The sequence below is a fragment of the Schistocerca gregaria genome, chromosome X, assembly GCF_023897955.1.
Source record: "Schistocerca gregaria isolate iqSchGreg1 chromosome X, iqSchGreg1.2, whole genome shotgun sequence".
Classification (NCBI taxonomy): domain Eukaryota; kingdom Metazoa; phylum Arthropoda; class Insecta; order Orthoptera; family Acrididae; genus Schistocerca; species Schistocerca gregaria.
Window position 1 is genome coordinate 118,157,384 of NC_064931.1, and position 20,470 is coordinate 118,177,853.

The following is a 20,470-nucleotide window of genomic DNA, read 5'->3' on the forward strand; positions in this document are numbered from 1 at the left end:
AATACTGTACGAAATTATAAAGAAAATATTTAAAGTTGATTACTTTCTTTTCGTTTCCTGCTATTATGTGGTTCACGTAGTAACCATAATCGTGGCATTCGTCAGAAACGTCGGTTTTTTTCTGTTACATTTTATTAAAATTTAGCGTTCCGTATGTAACGAATTGAGAAAGAACGCAATATTTTCCTGAATTACAGCACAACGCTAGTAAAACTGAAATTACGTTGTTTAGTCTGATTCTTAGATTGAAACCATGTACCGTATATTGAAATATTGACAATTAGCATTGCGCCGGGAGAACAAGTAAGTTCCTGACCCATTTTTTCCTACTGTTATTCGTGCAATAAGCCATGCGCACTTGTTACCTTGAGTTCTGTCAATTTCTGTGGTCACGCATGACACATTATTGTTAACTCTTCCCATTTATTTCCTTTGTTATTGTGTTCGCGATGGTCACACTAACGGTACATTTAAAATCCGCAATCATGTGTGATAGGGGTTTCGAACCAGTGATTTTCACTATACGTGGAAGGCAACGAAATTCGAGATCATGGATGACGATTTCTTGAAAAATGAACCGAAGAAAGGGACACTGTATGGTTACGTGTATTACGATGGATATTTATAATACTTTATGATATTCCACACACATTTTGCTGATGAATTAGTTTGCGGAATCTAACGAGATATTTTAATGCATCCTTTGAAGTTCAGAGAGACATATTCAAAAACTTTTAAAAAGTCTAGTCATGGTTATTATGACAATATACCCTCGAAGCTAACCCAATCTCGCTGTTTCAATCTTAATTTGAAGGCATCGCTTGCGGAATCCAATTTAGGACGTTTATGTGCACATCAATACTATCTACCTTGAGTATGATGAATCAATAAAGTTTGCACTCGTCTACAGTCGTTTCGTGAATTGTCAGTGCGGCTTAAAATATTTAATGTAACTGAGATTCGACCAGGGCAATTTTCTCTTTCCATAAGACTTGCAGGATTTCTTTAGTATCATTCTCTGACTTACTTGATTTTGAACGTTCCCTGTCTGGCTTGGTAGGTTACCCGTCATTTCTGTTCGATAAATAAAAAGTTACCATCGAGAAGTTAATGTTATGTACCATTGCTACCAAAATTTCAGGTCTCCTAATTTTCAGATGACACACAATTTCATTTCTTTTTCTTCAGCTGGAGCCATTAGTGTCTGCCAGATACTTTTAATATATGATTAGACGTCCTTCTTGGCGTTCTCTTTGCAAATAACAGTACAGGGAATACTGGTGGTGCTTTGAGTCGCCTAATATAGCTTTCAGTTTGGTGAAATAACTTTGATAAATATGAATCAAATATTTGGTTAAAAAATTACCTTGCTTTACCTTGGCAGCTACTGTCCAAAATCAATGTGGTGCTATTTTTTTGCCTGTAAACTATACCAGACAAAATAAAGCAAATCCGCTGGCTATTAAGAAAGAACGAGTGACTGGATATCCATCGTTTTTAACTATAGCAGTATACTCTTGTTTGCTGTTAGTTCGTACGAGTCTACGTCCTGTAAGTACTCCTTTAAGTGCATAAAGTTGCTTGAATGAGGTCACCGGCAGAAAGTGCTACTACTTTGCGAAAAGCAGCATCGCCAGACAAACGATGAATTATCTAGGTGGTAACTAAAATCCTGGTTTCAAAAATCTTAATTCCCGGGAAGTCGTTTTGCGCAAGAAGTATTTTCTATGATTTTCTTTTATCTAGCTTGTGAGATACATTGCTATAATTACGTACAAGAACATTTTTATGCTATTCAGTCTCTTTAAGTTTTTTTAGTTCTGTCGATGTCTTAGTGCATATACAACACAAATAATGGAATCGGGCGTTTTAAATTAGACCTGCAAAAGAACAACCGGCCACGAAAGCATGCCATGAGACAGGGAGACAGTGTTCCTGTGTCGCTAGTATGCCAGCGGAGCGATAATTCAAAGGAAGTGCGTCTCTTGTTGTGGTGGTAGCACTCCGTCATTGATGCGTACAATCAGTGCAAACAGTAGGCTAGTGGATGCAAGTGTGAGCTTCATACGTATAATCCGGGAAGAGATACAACGGAGAAACAGCGTGGAAGATTATAAACAGCTCCCTTCGTCGGCCATGATACAACATGCGGCGCGTGCGCAAACATATCAGGACCGCCCCTCGCATCGCGGACTGGTCAGACGCAGCAGCAGAAATTAGAGCGATTTGCAGTGCCCTGCTACGCTTGAGAATTCCGTCTTCCTAATGAGATACTACCGGCCATAATAAGGAATACCACCTTCAACCGAGTGCAACACATTGGAGAGTTAGTAAGCCAGACACACAACAGAAGCAGGAAATTACGCGAAATATTATGAAAAAAGCTCCGTATTTGCCTCACACAGTAAGTAACAACAAAAGGTTATCCTGCAGGATGGAACCCAGTGAATTAAAAACCGCGAAAAGAATATCCTGACTACAGAATTTACCCGCTCTAGGCGTCGCCTGGCTATAGCTCTTGTTAAATTATGCACTTATAGTTTCATAAACGCCGGAGATGCAGTCCTTTCCTAACGCTGTCAGACACAGGTAATGGCAAACAGATCCATTAACAACGTTAACTCAAAAATTCCACACTTGAATAGTGCTTCGATCCAGGAATAGCTCGGTACATAGTCCGGAATTTAACTGAAAATTATAATAACAGTATTTGTTCTATTTTCAGTCTTAAATTAGGCGACGTGAGTGAACACTTGTACAAATTCGCCTAGGCACAGAATTTGTTTCCTTAGTAACTCAGCGCGATCCTGCGCTTCGTTATCTGTGGTCGTCATTTCTTTTTACGAAAGACGTCTTTGTGATTTCATTAACACAGATTCTGTTTGCTAAATGGATACCTTAGTTCCAATTTTCTGTGCAATGGGGCTTTAATTTGCTGTAATGAATGGAATAACAGACAATACTATCTATTTGTAAGTGTTTAAGACTTTCTTGGTTTTTATTGCAAAAGTAAAATGATAAACGCATTACCAAGTGTGATTTTGGATCATGTTAAGAATATTCAGTATCGTCACTTGGAACAGCACCTCGGAATTGTATTTCACACGATTTCCCTAAAGCATTTCATTCCTCCTAGAGTGGACGACCTCCACTTTCCCTCTCATTATTAAATTTACAAAATCAAATACATGATTGTAAAGTATTACTATTATTTTCAATGATATTTCAATTCTGGTATTTCATAGCTCCATATTTTGTGATTCTGTTTTGTGTTATTTCAGTTTGTTTTATGTTAGTTATGGCGCATTCTGTGTCATAGATGACCCAGAATACCAACTCAATAAAAATGATTCATTGAATATATGAAACCTGTGCTCCTTTGAATGCAGGTGTGTGTGAGCCGCACACGGTATATTTCAACAATACCCACGTCAGTGAAGTGGCCTGTAACGTCTGACCTTCGCAAGCTACGATACAAAGGCACAGCTAACACGGAACATTGATCTAAGAGAAATTTTCTGTCGGACAGTCTATATGAAGCCACTAGGACTTTTTAAAATACTATGAACCGAGTCTCCAGCTTTCCTCTGTGCAAAACTTCCAAAAAATTTTAGTTCCCAACAGATCAATCCATATAAATGATTTGTTAAGAGACGCAAGGGTATATCGTACACAAGTTTTACGATTATGTTAGAGGATGTTGAAAGAACTGCGCTCACCCGGCGGAGATTTCAAAGGCAAGTGACATTTGTACCGTTTGGTGTCGACGTCAGCAAATTTAGTCTAATAATTAGGGTTGCAGTTCAGCAGGACGTTGCAGAATCTAAAGTGATTTAGTCCTATGCGCCTAGATATCGATGCTCTGGATAGGTGGATGGCATGTCGCTTATTAAGGTCAACAAATAGAACTGGCTGAATATACGAAGAAATTTCTCTATTTTCCTTTCAATAAGTAAACAACCGCATCTCTAGATAGTTGTAGTAACGCAGTCCTCGCTAATCACAGAACTCTAAAGATTCGTACGGCGCTTGCCTTACTTTTCTTTCTATCAAACGCGTCTATGACGCCATGGAAGAATAGGACGCGTAAAAGAACCTCAAAATAGAAAACAAAATACCCGTTTAAATATTGCTCTCCGCATTTCACATGAAATATATTTCCTCGGCTCTACCTAGGATCAAGACATGTGTTACTTAGCAACACACACATTCCGCGTAATAGCTACGACGACACACTTTGAGCTTATATGACAATTATTCTGTCGCGAATAAAATACGAAAGTAGGAAATGTTTACTGGTTCCCCTGACTCTCTGGCACACTCTCACAAATCGTACGGTGGCTGGGGACTACAAATTTATATGCAGACATATTATGTTCTAGTGCTGTCATATTTCCAGGTATTACCAAAAGAAGATGAAACCGTTAGATGCAACCGTTGTTGTTATTCTGCAACGCACAACTACGATACCGTATAACAATATATTAATGTAAACTGCCTAGGTATTTCACACGTGATACGTTCACGGATTCCTCTATAGATTGCCCTAGTTTTGCAGGCCAACTAGATAATAACAGAAACCGAAAGAACATACTATGCTCTGGTATATGTTAAATTTCTTTTATAGTGGCCAAAGACAATTATCACAATCTTGCGAGGGTTTCTGGAAGTGCAGCTGAGAAGAATACACCATGGAAGCCCTCCCTCCCCTTTTACTTGACGTCATACAGAATATCAGTAAGCTATGATTAGTCATAAGAAAGCTTCCTGCTTACATATCTACTACATGCACCCGAAGCGCAAAGGGGTCACAGCGAAAGAACGGCTGTAAAAGAAAAAAAGAAAATGCAAGTGGGAAGACTTTTGAGCTGCAGTAGACAAAGACATTCTAGCTAGAGAAATAGAACAGAAAATTACATAAGGAAAAGCAAAAAACGAACGCCCTAGCAACCAATGAATGAAGAATCAGCAAGCGAATACGGCAGATCATTTTCACGAAGTTGACACTCCCGTCAACAGATCCCGATGTTGAAATACACAGCGTAGAAAGCAGACAAGAGAAATTACAACCTCTCCTGTTGCTAGAATTAGAAAGAGCATTGCTGTACGGAAGCACTGCACTAGACTGAGCAGCATACATTAACAAATACTCCCCCATCTACCGCTATAGGAAAAGAAAAGTCTAGTAAATGTGCTAAATGCTGCGTGTATGGTAAATGAAAGCAGCTGCCGACAGCACCAGCGAAATCCTGATACAGGCCTATTTGAGAAATGCTCTAACGGAAAGAATACCTGCTGCATTTACATTTCTGTCAAGTGTATATAATAATATGTGCTTACATGTATCATCAAACAAACTGACTGCTCTTGGCCTACCCAAAGCTTTAGTCAACAACCCACTACAAATAGTATCTTATAGACAAATACTGATAAAAATATCTCGTTGGTCATCGGATCAAGGAAAACGGGCAAGGGGATAGCACAAGGCTCAGTCCTGTCTATGTTGCTGTTCGATTCATATTTAAATAAATCACCTACTTGTACTGGCGCATGGTGATACCAGATTACTCCATTTAGTTGGAAATCTATGCATTTGGGTGCAACGTTCGACACATTCGCTGCGCACAAATACAGATATATCTCACGGACGTTCAGTTCAGATGGGGCCCGTTACAAATTTTATTTAAAGAAATGTTACACGTAGCTACCATGTCATTTAACAGTAGAGCGTGTAAGTTTACGGTCTGAAAACATTCCAAGTGAATATTATTTCTCAGTGTTTCGGTAGCGATGTGTCCACGTCTTCATTCCCACAAACGCACCGACATTCACACTAGGGCACAGTGTATGCTCCGCCACACAGCTTACAGTGTCATGCGGAATAAAAATGTAATTTTAGATGTCCCGTCTTGGTGGTAATTACGGAATACATTTTTTGCTCGAGTATGATAAAGTTCATGGAGAGAGAGAGAGAGTCTCCTCTAGAGGAATCAACTTGAGTTCCACAAGGACCGACAGTGTGAAACTTTTCCCCGTTTCCTCGCAAGATTCAGAAGGGTATCGATAGCAAAATTCGGATTTATTCCGTGTTCCTCGTTCCGCACCGTCGCCTAGTTAATATCATACACGCTTACGGATATAGGAAAAGACATCTGATTGGACATCCAAGGAAACAGAACTCAGTCCGTTGTTTAAAAACAAACATTATAAGAAACGAAAGTAGTGCATGACCTAAAAAATAACATGTATAGCTCTCTAATGCTTTTCGCAAACGATGCCGAAAGATACTAGCAGCTAATGTAATTACAAAAGTGTTACGAATTAGGGGAACACTTGGAAATGATCATTTGTTTGATGCGCGTAAATAGACAGGAAGGTTCGATTTAGCTAAACTGGTCACAATTCGTCGGATGATTTAGTCACAGTCGTCAAGTGTCTTGGCGTATCTCCTAGCAGAAATTTAAACTTGAACGACCACGTCAATCTGTTCGTGGGGAAGGCAGTAACAAGCTGAAATTTACGGGAATAATCCTACGAAAGCGTAATTTGCCCACGAAGGAGTCCGCTTAAGAAATGTGCGTTCTGGAGTACTGTTCGTCTAATTGGGACCTTTGCCAAGTTAGATTAACGGATAAGACGGAGAAGGATCAGAGGAAAGCTTTGCGCTATGCCTCGGTTTCGTGCGCAGCGGAGCGTCACAGAACTGTTCAACAAAATGCGAGGGGGGAGTCAGCAAGAGAGGTGCGAAAAGAACCCACTCTCAGAATTCGGAGTGCACGTGTTCCGATATGATTCAAAAAATCTATTACTTCCATCAACACACATGTCACATAATTATCACATTGATAAATAAAGAGACATTCTAGCTTATACAGGCAAGCTTTCTTCTCAAATGGAAAAGGAAGGACGGATATTATTTTGGTGGACTACGTACGCCTCGGCGCCAACTGTACGGTGGCTTTCATAGTACAGCTCTCGATTTGGCTGTAGCCGAAATACATTATTGAGCGCCTTATTTCACACAGATAGATAACACGTGGGTGGAGGTCTGCGTGCACACGGCTTTCCGCGAATATACGTATTAATATTAACTTCGCGGGTAAATGCCTACGCCCGTGCGTGTGTATCCACTGCTATCCACAGTGAAAATTACTTTGTTGTTCAAAATAGGACAGTGTCAATACTACAATTTTCATCTATTTTTATCGCATGCAAATGACGAAAATATTGATTATTGTTTTAAGTCAATATTATTTCCCATTTGTGACGGAGCGCGAATACATTCGCTTCGCTGTGCAGTGTCCTGGAAAGGGTAGATTTGTTGTTGGCATCTAAAAGGCTATATATAGCATTATGTCCTTCATTGTTGTTTCAGGACAATTACACGTGCATTCTTTTTCCGTCTGCCTTACGTCTGATTCATTCCTGCTTCGTCTACGGTAACAGAGGTCACTTACGCAGTTATCAAAAGCAGCAACAAACCTATGTGAAGGTTTGTCTAGGATACTCCATCCACTGTAATCTTCGCTTCATGTGCTGACTCATGTTTGTGTACACATACATCACAAATAATACACTGAGAAGTGTAGCAATTTAAAAGACTCAACATTATAATGAATTAACGCGTTGTTGTGATTTTTATCGGAAGACTGGTTTGATTCAGCTCTCCATGCTAGTCTATCCTGTGTAAGTGTGCTTATCTCAGTATAACTACTGCATCCTACATCCGTTTGAACTTGCTTACTGTATTCGTTGCTTGGTCCCTCAATTCTTTACCAAATTGGCGACTCACTCGTGCCTCGAGATATGACCTTTTTCTTTTAGTCAGATTGTGACATTAGTTTCTTTTCCCCCCAATTCGATTAATTCCCTCCTCATAAGTTATTCGATCTACTCATCTGATTTCCTCCTTTCTTCTGTAGCACCACATTCCGCACATTTGATCAACGAACTGTGTAATTACTTTTAAACAATATGCAATGTGTGACACCAACTTGTAACACGAGTTCATTTGACTTCCAAGTTTTTCGCAGATAATTTCACAAATCTGTTTCAATAATTACGATAGGACGTTGGAACTTTAGGAATAAATCAAGAATATGACAGGTTGTTCTTCATTTTTGTGGCCGTAGTGTCCGTCGTTACTTTAGAGCTATAAAGGTATTTTGAAACCCGTCTGTGCAACTACACGAAGGTAGGTATTTTTGTCACCAAACGCGTTTCGTTTTATTGATATGAAACATCCTCAGTGGTTTTTAATGAAATATATTTACAACTTAGCTTGCTTTTTAGACCTAAAAGCAGTTCGCTACAAAAAATATTGAAGTTTGACTTTTCTTGCGGAATTTTTTTGTCCGAATTTCGCTTACAGCCGTGTGTGACACTTCCCGATGTGAGAGAAAATCTGACATAAAATGTCGCAAATATAATAAATCTCATTATTTATTGTGGTTAAGTGTCTTTTGATTTAGCTAGCACGCCAAACGCGTTTGGTCACAAAAATACGCACCTTCTTGTAGCTGTACAGACGGATTTAAAATACCTTATATAACGACATGCTATGCTGTATTAAAATATGGCCATCATCGACCTCCACATTCTTGGTCAATGGTATGTAAATTACGAGGTCTGAATTTGCAGACGAATATTTAAGACAAAGACCGTCAAAGCTACAACGAGTTAAAACGACTTACAAAATGTTAATGTCTGTGGATGCAGGTAAAAGACTTGCTGATGCGGTGTGGATGCGAATTCGTTTGTCAGCGCAAATCTCTTCCCATAAACGCAAGTGATCTCTCGGACAGGGTGACCAGTAACCTACGACTGTTTGCTGATGTTGCTGGGTACGGGAGTATGTCGTCGTTGAGTGAATGTAGGAGGGTACAGATGACTCAGACAGAATTTCTATTTGTTGTGCTGAATAGCAGCTGTCTAATTGTGGAAAAATGAAATTTAATGCAGATGAATGGGGGAAAACAGTTCTATAATGTTCTAAAACAGTATTAGTGTTGTGTTACTTGATACAAATAAATAAAACAGTTTCTGCGTCAGTCACTTGGTTACTTTTCCAATATGCCTTTCGATGTTTCACGCCATCATCGTCAGATGGAGAATTGTTTATTACATAGCTGGTGTAGGTGAAGAGTGCAGACGTCGTTTCACAGTAGCAGACCAAGGATGATGTAGGTTATGTAGCACCTTTTGCAAATGACAAAAACTGTACATTTAGAAACATTTAGAAGAGACAATTTTGAGATTAAAAACATGAATTTCTGACAGTGAACTGTATTGACAGGAGGGGTAGAGTCGTAAAACATCAGTATAAGTACTGAGAACTTGCATCAGGCAGCAGTTACGCACACATTTTACAACTCTACCGCTCCTGTAAATACAATTCACTGTCAGAAATTGATGACTTTTAAGCTCAAAAGTGCCTTTTCTAAACAGACAATTTTTGTCATTTGCAAAAGCCGCAACGTACCCTTGGTCTGCTACTGCGAAGTGACGTCTGCACTGATCATCAACACCAGCTATGTAAATAAACAGTTCTCCACCTGAAGATGATGGTGTGGTCATGCACTGTGCGGTTGGTCCCGGCGGAGGTTCGAGTCCTCCCTTGGGCATGGGTGTGTGTGTTTGTCCTTAGTATAATTTAGGTTAAGTAGTGTGTAAGCTTAGGGGACTGATGACCTTAGCGGTTAAGTCTCATAAGATTTCACACACATTTTAACATTTGAACATGATGGTGTGAAGCATCGAAACGAGTAGTGGCCAAATAAACAAGTGACTGACGCAGAAACTGTTTTAGTTGTATTTGTCAACAGTCGCATCCCTCATAATGCCGTCCCTTACGAACCAAATATTCATCAGCTTCACACAGTCACGTTTATTAAATATGTAGCGTTGACATTAAATGGAGTAGGCACGTGAAGTCGGTTGTAGGAAAGGATTGTGTGGACTTCGGTTTATTGGGAAAATTCTAGGAAACTGTAGTTCTTTCATAAACGTGGCCGTGTACAGAACACGTTTGGGATCCAATCTTGAGTACTGCTCTGGTGTTTGGGATTCCCACCAGATCGGATTACAGGAAGACATCGAAGCGATTCACAGACGTGCTACTAGATTTTTATCTGTAGGTTCCGTCAACACTCGAGTATGAAGTAAATGTCACGCAAACTTTGTTGGTAACCCCTGGAGGGCAGACGACTTTTTTCCGTGAAACACTACTGCGAAAGTTAAGAGAACAGGCGTAAGGGGAAGACGCCACAACGATGCTACGGTCGCCAACGTACATAGTGCGTACGGACAGCGAAGATAAGTTACCAGGGATCGTACGAAAGCAGAGAGAGAGTAGTACTAGGTACTCCCAGCCACTGACAGTAGTGCGTACGTAGATGTTGACGGTATATAAGCCGTTGCAGTGTAGGTTACTGACCTGTGAGGTCGGGGATGCGCGGGTAGAGCAGCGAAGCTCGCGCCAGCCACTCCATGTGGACATGCTGCGCGGGCGGCACGCTGGCGGCGGCAGCGGCGGCGGCGGCGGCGGCGGCCACGGCGGCCGACACGGAGGCGGCGGCCGAGGCGGAGGCGGAGCCCGGGGGCGGCGGGGGCGGCTGCGGCTGCGGCGCGTCCTGGCGCGGCGGCCGGAAGGCGGAGCCGGACACGGTGTAGAGCAGCGGCGGCGGCTGCGGCGCCGGCGGCGGCGAGAACAGCAGGCCGGGCCGCGGCACGAGCGCGGCGGCCGCGGCGGCGGCGGCGGCCGGCTGCGGCTGCGGGGGCGGCGGGGGCGGGCTGGTGCCGCCGCTGTCCGAGTCTCCGCGCGCCAGCAGCGACTCGATGCAGAAGCTGGTGCGGCCGCGGCTCGCCGGCGGGCCGTCGCGGCCGGGCTCGGAGCGCACCTCCAGCTTGCCGGCGCGCGCCCGCTGCTCAGCGCGCCATACGCCCGCACCCGAGCCCTGCCGCTCCACACTCACTGCCGCCCACACTTCACACTCCGTCCCGACCTCTTATAACACAGTCCCGCGTAGCGCTTCTCCCGGCCCGTCGCCGGAAACCGATTCGGTGCGACGTCTTCCTCGCCGGATCTTCGCCTAAGTTTTCTTCCGCCGGCTTCGTCTACGGATCACCGTCCTCTTTCCGTTCTGACCGATGCCGGACGAGCCTCCACAGCGGCCACTGAACTGTAACAGCTATTTACTTCACTCTGACGGCCTTCTGAAACAATCGCAAACGAAAGTTTCACTAATATCCGTCGATCGGAATTTTTGCTTCTGCGATATAAACATACAATTTATCTCACGAAATTCTCATACGCCCACTCATTCCCTTGAACCTTCCTATAAACATTAATAAACACAAGTATACAGTGTGTTACAAAAAGGTACGACCAAACTTTCAGAAAGCATTCCTCACACACAAAGAAAGAAAATATATGTCGACATGTGTCCGGAAACTCTTACTTTCCATGTTAGAGCTAATTTGATTACTTCCCTTCAAATCACATTAATCGTGGAATGGAAACACACAGCAACAGAACGTACCAGCGTGACTTCAAACACTTTGTTACAGGAAATGTTCAAAATGTTAGTGAGGATACACGCATCCACCCTCCGTCGCACGGAAACCCTGATGCGCTGATGCAGCCCTGGAGAATGACGTATTGTATCACAGCCGTCCACAATACGAGCACGAAGAGTCTCTACATTTGGTGCCGGGGTTGCGTAGACGAGAGCTTTCAATCGCCCCCATAAATGAAAGTCGAGAGTGTTGAGTCAGGAGAGCGTGGAGGCCACGGAATTGGCCCGCCTCTACCAATCCATCGGTCACCGAATCTGTTGTTGAGAAGCGTACGAACACTTCGACTGAAATGTGCAGTAGCTCCATCGTGCATGAACCACATATTGTGTTGTACTTGTAAAGGCACATGTTCTAGCAGCACAGGTAGAGTGTCCCGTATGAAGTCATGACTGTGAATCGAGGAAGTACAGTACATACTGACGAAACTAAAATGATCTCTAACATGGAAATGAAGCGTTTCCGGACACATGTCCACATAACATCTTTTCTTTATTTGTGTGCGAGGAATGTTTCCTGAAAGTTTGGCCGTACCTTTTTGTAACAACCTATATACTAGTCCGCATTAATAATTAACCATCGTTTAACTGCTATAAATGGACTGAAACTCTGGCATAAATTAAATTGTGTGCTGAACTTGGAGTCGAATTTAGCTCCTCGACTTCTACGAGTAATGTTGTAACCGAAACACGACTTCACAATTTCGGTCTGGCAATACCTCACCCTTACATTCCAGGCCTTGCTGCTCTAGCACCTCTGGGACGAAGGATAGTGCGCAACAGCGTTCACTCCGTAGCTCCAGGCCGTGGGATACGCCGTACTCTGCAGTATGCTTCCTCCCGAGAGCCATAGTACCGAGAAGTATTAAGGAGCGCTTCTGAGCTGAGGTATTGCCAGATGGAAGCTGCAAAGTGCGCCGTGGATGCCTGTGTAACTTAGTATGAGCGCTGCGCGCGGAAAGTAAGGCTCCAAGTAAATTTCCAGCAGCTGTGATCTGTCACCAGCGACAAAAATTCCACTGCAGAGTGGAATTTTCATTCTGTCAAACTATTTGTACTTATTAGAGCTGAATTTAACGTATTAAAAATAACAGTGAAGCGGATACTTCACAAAAAGCTGGTGATTCCACAATTTTGTTAGTCATTTCCGTTGTAGCTTAATATCTACGTGACACTAGTGATATTTATCAAAACGCAACACTTGTTCACATATCGCAGAAAGAGGTGTTTTTAGTGAGTACTACCACTGTTTATGTAGTTAACAAGACCCTTCAGTATTAAAATTTAGGTAATCATATAATTTCTACAGAAGGAGGCGACAAATATTGCTCTACATCGACAGTGCTACTAAATTTAGGATCTGTTACCAGTTGCTAAAGCACAGAGAAAGAATGGAAAGTGGCACGACTCCAGTTACAAATGAACATGTATTCATTCATGCCTTTCTTATTAATAGAAGCTTGCAGCTACTGAGAGAGAACGGGAATAAAGAAAAGTGTTGTATTAGCTATCCGCCATCAAAAAGAAGAAGCGCGATATTTCTTTAATTTGTAGCAACACAAACTTAGCTTCTCAACGGAACAGCTGACTGATATTGTAAACAATTATCCGGTACGTGCGGTAAAACTTTGAAATATTTTACAGCGCGTGCTCTGTATTTGCAGCCATTGTATTATTTGAATAGCGCGCCGGTTTTGAAATAACTGGCCCAGGTGTGATTGTCAGTTATGTGCGGCGCGCGCTGGCAATGGCGAAGCCGCGGACTCACCAGGCGGCGACAGCGGCGGCGACATGCGGCTGACTGAGCGCCGCCGCCGGGCGCGCCGCCACGCGGACCCACCGCTCGCTCCCCATTGGCTGACTCCGCCCCTACCCTCCCCTCCGGCGGGGCGTGGCTCCCGGCCACGCCCCCGTCAACATCTGTCTCGCCTAACAGGTAATTACAATACACTTACGGAACGTTTCGCTTTGTTTCTGATTTAATTCATTGTAACGCCGAGGAACTGTTTTGTTGGGGAAGTGGGCTCACTTATTCTGGGAACGTAGTTGGAGAAGGAGCGCCGGATACGATACGGAGGCGCTGACGGAGCCGGGAATTAATCCGTTTTCTTTCGACTCGCAGCAGTTCGCTCTTAACGCGATGTTTTCATACGTACGGGGAAGCACTGAAAAGGACACGGCTGGGACAGAAAGAAAATGCGCTCGTTATTTCAATTAGAGTCAAACTTTCCGGGCGAGTTCTCAAATTGTAATTCGCTCGTCTGACAGAGGTACGACGAACTCGCTGACTAGAAACTCTAAAATAAAACGTGAAAAACTCATTTGAAATTCCGACGACAGCTGTCATATTATCCTCCCCGCGACTATTTCTCGTTTTTAACGGTTATCGGCGGTCATTAAAAACTGAGTAACGCACAAGTTTTGTACGCGGGAGCAGTGTCGTTAATCGATTAGCCACTGTACGCATTTGGCTACCGATCAAAGAGAAGAGACCGGTGGTACATTTACAAATTCGGTAGAAGTTCGGGAATGCGTATAAGAGTCAGTTTGGCCGTTAAAATGGGCTTAATGGATGGGAATAACACGCATTTCATCAGCGGGATCAGCCCCACCTTGTAGTCCGCCTCGTACAAGAGGCATACCACGGCTATGTGCGTCGAAAACGCACGTTCAGAGGACCAGTTGTCGCGAACTATGCGCTCGACCTTCTCTTCACTACAAAAAGCAACAGCTCACGCTTCTGTGTTCTCACAAGAGCAGCCCTATCACGGGCGAAAAGTATAACAACAATACTGAATTTTGATCGGCACGTTTGTTCGACAATACTCCTCGAAGACTGGCTTCAATGCACACGGTGTGTGAGTCAGCGTCTTATCAAAATAAACGACTGACCGTTCTCATTCATTTAACTTTTTCGTAAAAATCTATCGTTTCTATTCCCTCTTTGCAAATTATATTTCGTCGTTCATACATGATCATTCGGTTGGGCTGGCACTTTTGAACCCGAATCTCCTACAAAGGGCAATTTTTCAATACAGTTTGCTGTGAAGCTAGTAATCTGTTCTGTGCCAGAAAACTATGAAATTATTATGTGTAGGTTATTTTTTATAGTTGATGTTTTTGTGATCTTCAGTCCGAAACTGGCTTGATGCAATTCCATGTTAGTTTATACTGTGCAAGCTTTCTCATTTCTGAGTAACTACTGCAACATACATCCTTCTGAATCTGCTTACTGCATTCATCCCTTGGTATCCCGGTACGATTTTTACTCCTCACACTACCCTCCACTACTAAACTGGTGATCCCTTGGTGTCGCAGAATGTCTTCTATCAACCGAACCATTCTTCCAGTCAGGTTGCGGGACAATTTCTTTTCTTTCCAGTACTGTTTAGTACCTCCTCGGTAGTTACGTGATCTTCCCATCTAATCTTGAGCATTCTTCTATAGCACTACATTTCAAAAGCTTCTCTTCTCTTCTTGTCTAAACTGTTTATCGTCCGTGTTTCACTTCCATACATGGCTACTCTTCTTAGAAATACATTTACAAAAGACTTCCTGACACTTAAAATCTATATCCGACGGTAACAAATTTCTTTTCTTCAGATACGCTTTTCTTTCCATTGCCAGTCTACATTTTATATTCTCTCTACTTCGGCCATTATCAGTTATTTTTCTCCAAAAGCAAAACTCATCTACCACTTTACTTTACTTACGTGTCTCGTTTCCTAACCTAATTCCGTGAGCATCACCATATTTAATTCCAGTACACTCCACTATCCTTATTTTGCTCATGTTGGTCTTCATCTTATATCCTCCTTTCAAGACTATTCATTCAGTTCAGGTGCTGTTCCACGTCCTTTGCTTTCTCTGACGGAATCACAACATCATCGGCGAGTTTAAAAGTTTTAATTTCTTCTCCCTGGACTTTAGTTCCTACTTCAAATATTTTTAGTTTCCTTTGTTGTTTGCTCAATGTACTGTTTAAATAACGCCAGTTAAAATAACCAATGGTTAAGTCTTAGAACATTTGCGGAATTTTAACAGTAAATCACAATCTAACGTCATTGTATCCATTTTTGGTGAAAGCCTGAGATTGTGAAAACAACGGTTTCGTTTGTTACAAAATTACATTTGCTTCTGCTAGTCACGTTTTCCTTTATTTATTTTCTACAGAATGTTTTTCGGGAGTAATCCCACTGTCAGGTGCGTTTCTTGTGTAGTTGATTGTGATTATATCAGAGTAAAGGTACCAAGATAATGCAGCAGCTCACACATAGCAAACATCGCTGCAAAAAATCTCATAAAATACGAAAACGCACTTGAAAATATGAATTATTTCCCGATACGCGTTGGGCACATAACAAATAAAGAAAACTCGTGACTAGCAGTGGAAGTTATTTTATAACAAACAAAGCCTCACTACCTAATGTTTGATGCTCTAGTAGTAGCGCCTGCCTTCGGGGTCTCCCAGCCATTCATACAATACGACTTCAGTTTACTTCGATAGTGATGAAGCAGTGCAAAGAAAGGTGAGGTTGTGGCTCCGTCAACAAAGGCAGACGTTCTACAGTGAAGGTATCAACAAACTGGTCTCTCGTTGGGAGAAATGTGTTCGTCGTCAGGCAGACTGTGTTGAGAAATAGATATGTGGACATGAATACTAAAGATACAGAACGTTAATAACGGTTGTTTTATTTAAAGTGCTTTAAGAGTTTTGACATAAAAATTCAGTGTCATTATGTTTCAGCCCGCCCTTTTAGATACAGGCTAGTTGTTACTGTTTCCGAATATTTATAGCCAATCAAAGTTTTTGCATCAGATTTCCAGGGGTGACAGGTTTCATCATGGGGAACAACTTTTGTTAGTTATATGAATATGGTGTCTGTTCTTTCGGACATGTCCGAAAGAACAGACACACTATCCATATAGACTAACTATATAGTTCTGGCAATATCGGCCATGACCTTCTTCTTCTGTGCAGATGCACACATATTACCCGAACTCTTACGGAAGTTGGTAAGAATGTCTTCCACGAGTAGTGAGTGTGTTAGGTAGGGACATTACGAATGTAATGTGTGGACATATAAGGTGAGAATGTGGGTACGCGGGAGGCGTGCGCGATATAGTCCCTGAAGTCACACTATCCTCTGTGCCCTCGGTGGCTCAGATGGACGCCGGCACGGTAGCTCAACATGTTCGGTCAGAGGGTTTAGCTACCCTCTGTAATAAAAAAAAAGTGAGTGGAGGGATCAACGAATAACCTGAACGGGTGTCATCGGACGTCCGCCACAACAAATTCAACCAACAATATAGAACAAAATGAGATAAGAAAATCAAGGAGACCAACGTTCAGGTCCTGGTTGTACCACAAATTAAAAAAAATATATTGATAGGGCGTCTGCCACGTAAGCAGGAGATACCGGGTTCGAATTCCGTCGGGGCACACATTTTCTCCTGTCCCCGTTGGTATATATTAACGCCCGTCAGCAGCTGAAGGTATTAATATATTATTCTAACTTTTGTTAGAGACGAATTGTTCACTGACGCTTCCCTGCGACGCTAAACGCACTTTTGTGTTGGTTATGTCCCTGAAAGGCTGCAGAGCGTAGTCACACTGCAGTGGGCGTATGCCTGGTGTGTTGCTTGTAATCCATTCACCTGCTTCGTATAAAACAGGGTAGGCCCAGCAAACTGAAACTTTCTGATTCACTTTCAAAACATCTTTCTCTGTTTAGAGGCACTCATACTTAAAGTTTTCATCTAGAAAACCACTTTGTCATTTTACTGGGGTAGACAGTATACAGCACATCTTTCTAGTAGACCCTGCTAGTTTGATGAAATCTCGACGTCTCACAATCGGCTCGACGCACCCTCATGTGGCGTGAGGTGGCGACACGTAATGCACCAAGAACCATTGTAGACCTTGAAACTTCATGGCAGATTAAAACTGTGTGCCGGACCGAGACTCGAACTCGGGACCTTTGCCTTTCGCGGGCAAGTGCTCTACCAGCTGAGCTACCCAAGCACTACTCACGCCCCGTCCCCACAGCTTTACTTCTCAGGAGAGCTTCTATAAAGTTTGGAAGGTAGGAGACGAGGTACTGGCAGAAGTCTCGTTCCGGCACACAGTTTTAATCTGCCAGGAAGTTTCATATCAGCGCACACTCCGCTGCAGAGTGAAACTCTCATTCCATTGTAGACCTTGATGCCTTCAAATCTTCGAATACGGTATACCCACTGGTCAGTGTTATTGTGACACTGTATCCTTTGCCCACGTGCGTCTTTCCAGGTGAGCATTCGGCCTGACTTTATTTTTATGGGTGATAATGCGTTACCGCATCGAACAGCCCAAGTGGCGGAGCACTTTTAACGAAAGGATATCCGGTGAACGGGCTGGCCTGTTCGTTCTCCCGCCGTAAACCCTGTCGAGCAAAAGTGGGGAGACGTACTGCAATACGTCCACATGCATTATAACGACCATCCAACAGCTGTCAACATTGATGGTGGTGGAATGGAACGCCCGACGACAATAACTTCTTACTAACCTTGTGACCACAATGGGAGCACGTTACAATGCGTGCATTGTGATGAAACACCCTACTAAGCCGCGCGGGATTAGCCGAGCGGTCTCCGGCGCTGCAGTCATGGACTGTGCGGCTGGTACCGGCGGAGGTTCGAGTCCTCCCTCGGGCATGGGTATGTGTGTTTGTTCTTAGGATAATTTAGGTTAAGTAGTGTGTAAGCTTAGGGACTGATGACCTTAGCAGTTAAGTCCCATAAGATTTCACACACACACACAAACACACATTTCACACCCTATTAAGAACCATGTCCCACCTTTTGCAATGTCCAGAAAACCGTCATCAATCGCGGTGACTTCAGCGTAATTCTTTTCTTCGAATAAAAGTGTCATTTCTGTTCGTCTCATTGCGTATTTCTTTCGTTTATGTTCTGTACTATACTGTAGCAGTTGTTTCTACGCACGATCCAAGATTCGTCGGGCTATGTTGCTTGACAGTGACACATCATGGAAAAGTTAATTCCGTTTTTAAGTTTTGTACACCAGTATGCATCGTGGTACATGCGACGATTTTGCACCGTTAATAAAGACATATTGAATTCTCCCTGATAGGAAATTCTGAATCCGCGCACGAAATTGAATCAATGTTTCTTAATCTACATTCGTCAAAAATAAAGTTTTTCATCACCTCGGTTCAGATAGATCTGTAACCTGTACAGGAAACTGTAACAGAGATCAACATAAACATCATTTCCACTCTTTCTATTGCTCATCAAAACCACACATTTCATGTTGTACCAGACCTCCAGAGGTGGTGGTCCAGATTGCTGTACTCACCGGTACCTCTAATACCCAGTATCACGTCCTCTTGCATTGATGCAGGCCTTTATTTATCGTGGCATACTATCCACAAGTTCATCAAGGCATTGTTGGTCCAGATTGTTCCACTCCTCAGCAGCGATTCGGCGTAGATCCCTCAGACCGGTTGGTGGGTCATGTGGTCCATAAACAGCCCTTTTCAATCTATCTCAGGCATGTTCGATAGCGTTCATGTCTAGAGAACATGCTGGTCACTCTAGTCGTGCGATGTCGTTATCCTGAAGGAAGTCATTCACAAGATGTGCACGATTGGGGCGCGAATTGTCGTCCATGAAGATGAATGCTTTGCCAATATGCTGGCGATATGGTTGCATTATCGGTCGGAGGATGGTATTCACGTATCGGACAGCCGTTACGGCACTTTCCATGACCACCAGCGGCGAACGTCGGCCCCACATAATGCCACCCCAAAACAGCAGGGAGCCTCCATCTTACTGCACTCGCTGTACAGTGTGTATGAGGCGTTTAGTCTGGCCGGATTGCCTCCAAACACGTCTCCGACGATTGTCTGGTTGAAGGTATATGCGACACTCATCGGTGAAGAGAACGTGATGCCAATCTTAGCGGTCCATTCGGCATATTGTTGGGCCCATCTGTACCGTGCTGCAAAATGATTGCAAAGATGGCCCTCGGCGTGGACGTCGGGAGTGAAGTTGCGCATCATACAGCCTACTGCGGACAGTTTGAGTCGTAACACGACCTTCGGTGGCTGCACGAAAAGCAACATGGTGGCGCTGCTGTCAGGGTTCCTCCGAGCCATAATCCGTAGGCAGCGGTCATCCACTGCACTAGTAGCCTTTGGGCATCCTGAGCGGAGCATGTCATCGACACTTCCTGTCTCTCTCTCTGTATCTCCTCCATGTCCGAACAACATCGCTTTGGTTCACTCCGAGACGCCTGGACACTTCCTTTGTTGAGAACCCTTCCTGGCACAAAGTAACAATGCGGACGCGATCGAACCGCGATATTGACCGTCTAGGCATGGTTGAACTACAGACAACAAGAGCCGTTTACCTCCTTCCTGGTGGAATGACTGGAACTGATCGGTTGTGGAACACCCTCTGTGTAGTAGGCGCTCCTCATGCATAGTAGCCGGCCAGTGTGGCCGAGCGGTTCTAGGCTCTTCAGTCTGGATTCGCGCGACCGCTACGGTCGCAGCTTCGAATCCTGCCTCGGGCATGGATTTGTGTGATGTCCTTAGGATAGTTAGGATTAAGTAGTTTGAAGTTCTAGGGGACTGATGACTTCAGATGTTAAGTCCCGTAGTGCTCAGAGCCATTTTTTTTTTCGTGCATGGTAGTTTACATCTTTGAGCGGGTTTAGCGACATCTCTGAACAGTCAAAAGGACTGTGTCTGTGATACAATATCCACAGTCAACGTCTATCTTTAGGAGTTCTGGGAACCAGGGTGATGCAAAGCTTACAGTGGCCAAAGTAAATGTTGCATATTGCTTTACTGTCAATACTGGACGTAATAGAGAACAAATCTGAGCTTGTT

General features: G+C 43.3%; 1 protein-coding gene across 1 annotated transcript in view; it reads right to left on the bottom strand.

Annotated features, from left to right (window-relative positions):
- Positions 1-10,520, bottom strand: part of LOC126297925 (motor neuron and pancreas homeobox protein 1-like) — a 255,001-nt gene extending 244,481 nt beyond the window's left edge. Inside the window, exon 1 of the mRNA XM_049989247.1 lies at positions 10,436-10,520. Within this exon, the coding sequence (XP_049845204.1) occupies positions 10,436-10,490 (55 nt within the window). The 5' untranslated portion in view covers positions 10,491-10,520. The remainder of the gene's footprint in view (positions 1-10,435) is intronic.
- Between the last annotated feature and the right edge of the window lie 9,950 nt (positions 10,521-20,470).